The sequence below is a fragment of the Poromitra crassiceps genome, assembly GCF_964638095.1.
Source record: "Poromitra crassiceps genome assembly, chromosome: 14".
NCBI lineage: Eukaryota > Metazoa > Chordata > Actinopteri > Beryciformes > Melamphaidae > Poromitra > Poromitra crassiceps.
In genome coordinates this window covers 28,865,955-28,875,954 of record NC_139633.1, presented here as the reverse complement: position 1 = coordinate 28,875,954, position 10,000 = coordinate 28,865,955, and the positions used below count along the sequence as shown (strand labels likewise).

Below are 10,000 nucleotides of genomic sequence, written 5' to 3'. Positions count from 1 at the left end.
TCCTATAGAATAGATTTTAAGATATTGTTGTTAGTATATAAATCGCTAAATGGCCTTGGTCCAAGTTACATCGCCGACTTGCTCCCACGCTACGAGCCGTCTAGACCTCTCAGGTCTGCAGGGTTCGGCCTATTAGATATTCCTAGGATCAACTCCAAACACGGAAAGGCCGCGTTTGGCCACTATGCCCCCACTAGCTGGAATAAACTTCCTAAAGACCTCAGGTATGCCCCGACATTACTTGCCTTCAAGAATAGACTTAAGACCCTGTTGTTCTCAGTCGCCTTTGACTGTTAATCAGCTCTTCCACTGCCACTTTTAACCTATTTTTATTTATCCTATCCTATCCTATTTATCCTATCCTATTTTATTTTTTGATTTTAAATAAGGCGTGTGTGCCTTTGTTTTCTCCTTTTGTGAAGCACTTTGAGTTGCATACCCTGTATGAAAGGTGCTATATAAATTATTAAACTATATAAACTAAACTATGTCTGCGGGGCGGGGTGGGTTGCGGTATTGATTGATCATATGTGCGGGTTCGCGGAGCGGGGTCGGTACTGCACGTCGCGGGGCTGGGCGGAACCGGGTCTTGAAAATCAGACCCGCGCAGGACTCTGGCGTGTGCGTGTGTGTGTGCGTGTGTGTGTGTGTGTGTGTGTGTGTTTGAGTGAGTGTGTGAGAGAGAGAGAGAGAGGGGGCGGGATGAGGATGAGAGAGACCTTGCAGTAGAGCTTTCTGTGTCTGTTTCTTTAACGTGTCCTGCTTCAGCCTTCAGCTTGTCTGTGGTTTGAGTTGTGATATGCAGTCGTAGGCTAGAAGAGATTCCAGTAGCACTTGAGAACAATCACTGATTTCAGCATGAGGCCAACTGATCTCTATCGTCCAGCCAAGCTCTTTCCCATAAGCTAAACTGAATATGTTTTTAGTTGGAATCAACACTGGAATTAAAGCTGGTCAGGAACCAGAGTTTCATCCTTGCACCAATTGAACTATATACATTAAAAGTGTAAGGTTTTCCCAGATAAATGTCTGTTAGTTTTATATATTTTGTGTCAATCTTATCACTCTCTAACACAACTTAGCCACATGTTATTTAAGATTAATTACAGTGCCATTTATCTCCTCATTTTCTCACCTTTGAGATGCAAGGAAGGGGCTATCAGTCAGTATAGTGTACACAGTATGCTAAAGTGTTAGCATGGAGCTACTATCGCTCAACATAGTGGATGCTAAAGTGTTAGCATTGAGCTATAGTGTGTGCTAAAGCGTTAGCATGGAGCACCAGAGCCTGTTTCAGTGTTTGTGTTCTCAACGGTACATTTGAAAACTTTTTTGTTTTTGTTGTTGTCCGCTGGCCTCATTCACCATCGCTCTCACAACACCTCAGGTGACATCACTGAGCTGCCAGGTAAAAAACCACAGCTGCACATCCTCTCCCATCACTATGACACACCCTGCATCCCAGAGCCAGTAGAGAGAGAGAGAGAGAGAGAGAGAGGGAGAGAGAGAGAGAGAGAGAGAGAGAGGGAGAGAGAGAGAGAGAGAGAGGGAGAGAGAGAGAGAGAGATAGAGAGAGAGAGAGAGAGAGAGAGAGAGAGAGAGAGAGAGAGAGAGAGACAGAGAGAGAGACTATACTGCTGAGAAACAGTTATGTTATGGAGATGATGTCTTCTTACCAAAGACACAAAATACTGACTGAGTCATTTTTTCAAGCTAAATACATTGATCCACTAATTAGGTCATTAGGCATGCAGGTAAAACTCAATCATCATCAAGATTTGATCTCATCCAAAAAGAAGGATCAAACCTCTGACTGTGCAGGTGTAGAGGAGGTCGGCCTGGGACTCAGGGTGTTTATTGCTGCTCTGTTTTTGTACCTGTAGCTTGCTGCAGTCCCATTTTACTCCTGTCATTTTGTGTGTGTGTATTTTGTCTGCTATCTCACCCTCTTCATGTGTCTCACTCTATCTATCTATCTATCTATCTATCTATCTATCTATCTATCTATCTATCTATCTATCTATCTATCTAGGCACCACTCCCTCCATCCATGTGTGGGATGCGATGAGTAAGCAGACTCTGTCCATCCTGCGCTGTCCTCACACTAAAGGAGTGGGCTACGTTAACTTCAGTGCCACGGGCAAGCTGCTGCTGTCTGTCGGAGTCGACCCTGAACACACCATCACTGTGTGGCGCTGGCAGGAAGGTACGAACCAGATATCGCCCATATCATCCTTTTAATATCAGATATCATCACCCCCGTTATGATGGTGGTTCCTCCTGAACACAGATACAGAGGTATACACCTGAGATGATGAAAAATTATTTACATTTATTTTATTATTAATTGAATTGCTCAATAGTGTTTAATTATTCATCTAAGAGCAGGACTGCCCCAGAGTTTCTCAACCACAGGTGTGATATCACAATTTCATCAGTCAATCAGAGTTTTCGTGTCCCATGAATGATATTTAGAATCTTTGGCACGAAAATTGTTAAATGTAAAAATATTGTGACGTCCTGGTGGCTCAGTTTGTCAAAGTGTGTACCATGTAACCAAAAAGCCCCCAAGTAATCTAAAAGAAGAAGAAGAAGAAGTCAAGTCAAGTCAAGTTTATTTGTATAGCACATTTCATACACAGAGGCAATTCAAAGTGCTTCACATAAAATGGTTGACAGGAAAAGAAAAGAAAAGAAGAGAATAAAATGGACATTTTACACAAGAAGAAGAAGAAGAAGAAGAAGAAGAAGAAGAAGAAGAAGAAATGGAAATATAATGAACATTGGCAGAAAACAACTGTAGGCAACATCCTTAAAAAAATGTGGGTATTGATAGTGCAGATCACACATTAGAATAGGTTAGAGTAGAGACAACATTCGATGTTTTAGTAGAGAGACAGTACTCTCAGTACTCAGTATTCAGTAGAATAGAATAGAACAGTAATATTATTCCCTCTCCCTGCAGGATCCAGGGTGAGCGGTAAGGCGGGACACCCGGACCGGATCGTGGTGGTGGAGTTCCGGCCGGACTCGGACTCTCAGTTCGTGTCTGTGGGGATCAAACACATCAAGTTCTGGACGCTGGCCGGCGGAGCGTTGATGCACAAGAAGGGCGTGGTGGGAACGCTGGAGGACGGGCGCATGCAGACCATGCTGTCTGTGGCGTTCGGGGCAGTGAGTTCATTGAGGGATCACACACACACACATAATCGAATGACTTATTGTGGCTATCAAAGTCAATCTTGAATCTTGAATTTTGACCGTCGCCATCTTGTTTTTTTTGGGAGCCAGAAACAAACGGCGAGACCAGCGCCGCCTGCCATTGGCTTGAGCCCTGGAGGTTGCCCGTTGGCACAGACTGAAAACTAGGCCTGCACAATTAATCGTATTTTCATCGTCATCGCAATATGAACATGCGCAATAAACACATCGCAAAGACTGCCTGAAATGCCTGACTGCATTATTAAAGCAGAAAGACATAGGAACTGTATAGCTAATATGCATACTTTAATATTTGTTTATTTATCGCAATCACAATGTCATATCACAATGTTATCGCACATGGCAGATTTTCCTCATATCGTGCAGGCCTACTGAAAACACAGATTTGTTGAGACATGACTGTGGCTGCAGATTACATTCCTCCACCTGAAATGGATCATGTGACGATACCACGACGTACCTGCGCACGCCGTTGTTCGCTAACGCGTATGTGTAGGCAGCTAACACAGTTGGGCTAAGTTTCCTTTGCTTCCCCCTCTGCAGAATAACTTGACGTTCACCGGCGCCATCAACGGGGATGTGTACGTGTGGCGGGAGCACTACCTGCTGCGCGTGGTGGCCAAGGCGCACACCGGGCCGGTCTTCACCATGTACACCACGCTGAGGGACGGCCTCATCGTCACCGGGGGCAAGGAGAGACCGTGAGTACACTGACCAGTAAGGAGAGACCGCGAGTACACTGACCAGTAATGCCTAACCCCAGACTAGAGGATTTTCAAATCCTTGAAGATTATAAAAATCTTGAGAGCCCACACACTACAGGACAGAGAGAGCCGATTTTTTAACATTTCAATCTTGGGACACACACACAATCACGTCTGTTCAAACGCAACCCCACACACTAGAAGATTATGCCGAAGATTCACCTTGGAAGCAGGGCTCGACGTTAACTTTTAAAATGCCTATTCAGTGTGCGCACCGGGTGTAGTAGTAGTAATAATGATAATAATAATAATACATTTGTGTCATTTCGTTTTCTAAACAAATCTTATTTTTTGTTTTTATAATGCATTTGCACTGAAAGCATTTGTTTAACTAATATTTCGTGGTGACTGTGGTCACTGACCAGTAAGGAGAGACTGTGAGTACACTGACCAGTAAGGAGAGACTGTGAGTACACTGACCAGTAAGGAGAGACTGTGAGTACACTGACCAGTAAGGAGAGACTGTGAGTACACTGACCAGTAAGGAGAGACTGTGAGTACACTGACCAGTAAGGAGAGACTGTGAGTACACTGACCAGTAAGGAGAGACCGTGAGCACACTGACCAGTAAGGAGAGACTGAAGGAGAGACTGTGAGTACACTGACCAGTAAGGAGAGACCTGTGAGTACACTGACCAGTAAGGAGAGACCTGTGAGTACACTGACCAGTAAGGAGAGACCTGTGAGCACACTGACCAGTAAGGAGAGACTGTGAGTACACTGACCAGTAAGGAGAGACCATGAGTACACTGACCAGTAAGGAGAGACCCGTGAGTACACTGACCAGTAAGGAGAGACTGTGAGTACACTGACCAGTAAGGAGAGACCATGAGCACACTGACCAGTAAGGAGAGACCATGAGCACACTGACCAGTAAGGAGAGACCATGAGCACACTGACCAGTAAGGAGAGACCCGTGAGCACACTGACCAGTAAGGAGAGACTGTGAGTACACTGACCAGTAAGGAGAGACTGTGAGTACACTGACCAGTAAGGAGAGACCGTGAGTACACTGACCAGTAAGGAGAGACCGTGAGTACACTGACCAGTAAGGAGAGACTGTGAGTACACTGACCAGTAAGGAGAGACTGTGAGTACACTGACCAGTAAGGAGAGACTGTGAGTACACTGACCAGTAAGGAGAGACTGTGAGTACACTGACCAGTAAGGAGAGACTGTGAGTACACTGACCAGTAAGGAGAGACTGTGAGTACACTGACCAGTAAGGAGAGACTGTGAGTACACTGACCAGTAAGGAGAGACCGTGAGTACACTGACCAGTAAGGAGAGACCATGAGTACACTGACCAGTAAGGAGAGACTGTGAGTACACTGACCAGTAAGGAGAGACCGTGAGTACACTGACCAGTAAGGAGAGACTGTGAGTACACTGACCAGTAAGGAGAGACTGTGAGTACACTGACCAGTAAGGAGAGACCGTGAGCACACTGACCAGTAAGGAGAGACTGTGAGTACACTGACCAGTAAGGAGAGACCCGTGAGTACACTGACCAGTAAGGAGAGACCCGTGAGTACACTGACCAGTAAGGAGAGACCCGTGAGTACACTGACCAGTAAGGAGAGACCCGTGAGTACACTGACCAGTAAGGAGAGACCATGAGCACACTGACCAGTAAGGAGAGACCATGAGCACACTGACCAGTAAGGAGAGACCGTGAGCACACTGACCAGTAAGGAGAGACCGTGAGCACACTGACCAGTAAGGAGAGACCCGTGAGTACACTGACCAGTAAGGAGAGACCCGTGAGTACACTGACCAGTAAGGAGAGACCCGTGAGTACACTGACCAGTAAGGAGAGACCCGTGAGCACACTGACCAGTAAGGAGAGACCGTGAGTACACTGACCAGTAAGGAGAGACCGTGAGTACACTGAGTGGTGGGTCACGGTGTGTGTGTGTGTGTGTGTGTCTGTGAGAGAGAGAGAGAGAGAGAGAGAGAGAGAGAGAGAGACAGAGAGTGGTGGGTCACGGTGTGTGTGGGTGTGTGTTGTGTGTGTGTGTGTGTGTGTGTGTCTCTGTGAGAGAGAGAGAGAGAGACAGAGACAGAGTGGTGGGTCACGGTGTGTGTGGGTGTGTGTTGTGTGTGTGTGTGTGTGTGTCTCTGTGAGAGAGAGAGAGAGAGACAGAGACAGAGTGGTGGGTCACGGTGTGTGTGTGGGTGTGTGTGGGTGTGTGTGTGTGTGTGTGTGTGTGTGTGTGTGTGTGTGTGTGTGTCTGTGTCTGTGAGAGAGAGAGAGAGAGAGAGAGACAGAGAGTGGTGGGTCACGGTGTGTGTGGGTGTGTGTTGTGTGTGTGTGTGTGTGTGTCTCTGTGAGAGAGAGAGAGAGACAGAGACAGAGTGGTGGGTCACGGTGTGTGTGTGAAAAAAAAAATGGGAGATAACGACGTGCCCTAAGTACCGCCCACTTTAACCCTAGCCTCAAAAAACAGTTAAAACGTGGTAATGGCAATATTTAGGATTTGGGTTGAAACGAATGTCTCCTACTTTTTGAGGCTTACAATTACTGTAGTCGCATAAGCCCCTAAATGACATAGTTGTCACGGTGTTGTCACGGGGGCACGGTGGCTCAGTGGTAGAGCTGTCGCCTCACAGTCAGAAGGTCCTGAGTTCGATTCTCGCCTGGGACACTGTGGGCGCTGTGGTTGTGTTCCCCCCCATATCTTCAGTGCCCAATGCCCAGGTGGGGTATCTCGTCGTAAGGGCCTTTCTGGTTGTGTGGAGTTTGCATGTTCTCCCCGTGCTCCCCCAGGGGGTTCCTCCGTATATAACCCCCCCCCCCACCAAAAACATGCAGAAGATCAGATCGTGTGTGTGTGTGTGTGTGTGTGTGTGTGTGTGTGTGTGTGTGTCAGGACTAAAGAGGGCGGTGCGGTGAAGCTGTGGGATCAGGAGATGAAGCGTTGTCGAGCTTTCCAGCTGGAGACGGGCCAGCAGGTGGAGTGTGTCCGCTCCGTCTGCAGGGGGAAGGTGAGACACCCGGGGGAATCTGTATGGAAGGATGGAATGTATTGAAGTTGAAACTGATTATAGAAATCAAACTCAACTATGCTCTTACCAAGTTTTTATCCTATTAAAAGCATATTGCATATTGGGGCGGGCACAGTGGCGCAGCGGTAGCGCTGTCGCCTCACAGCTAGAAGGCCCTGGGTTCGATTCCTACCTGGGATGCTGTGAGCGCTGAAGGAGTGCGTGTCCGTCCGCATGTCCTCGAGTGCCCACCGCCCGGGTGGGGCCGTCAAAAAGGGCCTTTCTGTGTGGAGTTTGCATGTTCTCCCCGTGCCCCCTGGGGGTTTCCTTCATATAGGAACCCCTCACCAAAACATGCAATATCCTGGTCGCTGAAGTGGCGCCTCCTCTGGTTGTTAGGGGCGCCTGTTCGGAGGGAGGGGAACTGGTTGGAATAGCGTGAACCTCCCACGTGCTATGTCCTACCAGTGAAGCTTCCCGTCAGGTGAAAAGAAGCGGCTGGCTAACTGCCCATGTCTCGGAGGAAGCATGGAGCTAGTTTCGGCTCTCCCCAGATTGTCAGAGGGTGGAGCAGCAACCAGGAGAAATAAATGAAGTTAGCACTAATGGGGGATAAAAATGGGATACAAAAAAATCAATGGGGGGGGGGGGAAACATGTTGCATTGAAAAGTCCTTTATTTAACCTGGTTAAAACCATCCAGATCCGTGAACTTGCGTTCTGTTTGGTTCTGTGGATCCGTCTGGACTCAGCGTTGTGCACACTGTCAAATGACTGTGCACTGTACAGTCATTTCAGTGGGTGGAAGTATCCAGTCCTTCAGCAAATCAGCGTCAGTCAAATCCAAATGCACTCGGAAGAATGGCAAAAACTCTGCTGTTGCATACCCCTCTTCTTGTTTAATTGTTGTGTTTGAGTCTATTTCTGCACTCGAGCCTGAGAGCCATGGCGACAGCCATTACTGTTCTGCGAGCGGCATTCCTGATTGGCCAGTTACAATGTCAATGACGAGGCAAGTCCCTGATTGGCCCGTCCACGTTGTGGATTCTGAAAATCTGGAGGCCAGACGGTCTCGCAGAACAAAATGGAACCTGAGATCACGTGGCCGGATAGTTTTAAACAGCCTACTGGATATTTAGTTTTCTTTAAGATATTAAATTGATACTGGACTCTTGATTGGGTCTGACTTAACTTGCTGTTCTACATTTAGACTTGGGACTTGACTTGAGACTTGTGCCTCCGGAGTTGAGACTGATTTAGGGACTGGAGCAGAGCTGACTTGGTCACACCTCTGGTGGCGTGAAGTCATATTTGGAGACACCAAGCGTTATTTTCCAAATCTGTTGCAGTTTCTGTCGCCCTCTAGTGGCTCATTGCAGCGTTAACACTGTCTGTCCTGCGTTTAAATCCAGGGGAAGATCCTGGTGGGGACGAAGGATGGGGAGATCATCGAGGTCGGGGAGAAGAACGCGGCGTCCAACCTGCTGATGGACAGCCACACGGCGGCGGGGGCGGGATCTGGGGGGGGGATCTGGGGTCTGGCTGCACATCCCACCAAGCAGCTTTTCACCTCCGCCAGCGACGACCAAACAATCCGCATCTGGGACCTGAACGACAAGGTGAGCACACCTGAAGGACAAGGTGAGCACACCTGAACAACAAGGTGAGCACACCTGAACAACAAGGTGAGCACACCTGAACAACAAGGTGAGCACACCTGAATGACAAGGTGAGCATACCTGAAGGACAAGGTGAGACAAGGTGAGCACACCTGAAGGACAAGGTGAGCACACCTGAAGGACAAGGTGAGCACACCTGAAGGACAAGGTGAGCACACCTGAACAACAAGGTGAGCACACCTGAACAACAAGGTGAGCACACCTGAATGACAAGGTGAGCACACCTGAACAACAAGGTGAGCACACCTGAACAACAAGGTGAACACACCTGAACGACAAGGTGGAGCACACCTGAACAACAAGGTGAGCACACCTGAATGACAAGGTGAGCACACCTGAACGACAAGGTGAGCACACCTGAACAACAAGGTGAGCACACCTGAATGACAAGGTGAGCACACCTGAACAACAAGGTGAGCACACCTGAACAACAAGGTGAGCACACCTGAACAACAAGGTGAGCACACCTGAACAACAAGGTGAGCACACCTGAAAGGACAAGGTGAGCACACCTGAACAACAAGGTGAGCACACCTGAACAACAAGGTGAGCACACCTGAAGGACAAGGTGAGCACACCTGAATGACAAGGTGAGCACACCTGAAGGACAAGGTGAGCACACCTGAATGACAAGGTGAGCACACCTGAACAACAAGGTGAGGCACACCTGAACAACAAGGTGAGCACACCTGAATGACAAGGTGAGCAACCTGAACAACAAGGTGAGCACACCTGAACAACAAGGTGAGCACACCTGAACAACAAGGTGAGCACACCTGAAGGACAAGGTGAGCACACCTGAACAACAAGGTGAGCACACAAAGCGAGAACCTCCAGTTGGAGGCACAGACCCCGAGTGGCAGGAAATTACATATTGTAAAAAAAAAAAAAAAAAATACATTTACATTCACATCAGATCACTTCTCTCTCTCACTTTGTCTCTCTCCCTCTCTCGCTCTGTCTCTCCCCCTCTCTCACTCTGTCTCTCTCTCTCTCCCTCTCTCGCTCTGTCTCTCTCACTCTCTCTCTCTCTCTCTCTGTCTCTCCCTCTCTCTCTGTCTCCTCCTCTCTCACTCTGTCTCTCGCTCTGTCTCTGTCTCTCCCTCTCTCTCTCTGTCTCTCTCTGTCTCTCTCACTCTCCTCTCTCTGTCTCTCTCTCTGTCTCTCTCTCTCCCTCTCTCTCTGTCTCTCCCTCTCTCTCTCTGTCTCTCTCACTCTCTGTCTCTCTCTGTCTCTCTCTCTGTCTCTCTCTCTCCCTCTCTCTCTGTCTCTCCCTCTCTCTCTGTCTCTCTCACTCTCTCTCTCTCTCTGTCTCTCTCTCTCCCTCTCTCTCTCTGTCTCTCTCTCT

General features: G+C 48.1%; 1 protein-coding gene across 1 annotated transcript in view; it reads left to right on the top strand.

Moving 5' to 3' along the window:
• Positions 1-10,000, top strand: part of LOC310789119 (echinoderm microtubule-associated protein-like 6) — a gene marked incomplete at both ends in the record, with an annotated part of 121,385 nt that overhangs the window by 105,320 nt on the left and 6,065 nt on the right. Inside the window, 6 exons of the mRNA XM_083650714.1 lie at positions 2,033-2,206; positions 2,966-3,174; positions 3,766-3,923; positions 6,860-6,974; positions 8,386-8,614; positions 8,719-8,734. Of these exons, the coding sequence (XP_083506840.1) occupies positions 2,033-2,206; positions 2,966-3,174; positions 3,766-3,923; positions 6,860-6,974; positions 8,386-8,614; positions 8,719-8,734 (901 nt within the window). The remainder of the gene's footprint in view (positions 1-2,032; positions 2,207-2,965; positions 3,175-3,765; positions 3,924-6,859; positions 6,975-8,385; positions 8,615-8,718; positions 8,735-10,000) is intronic.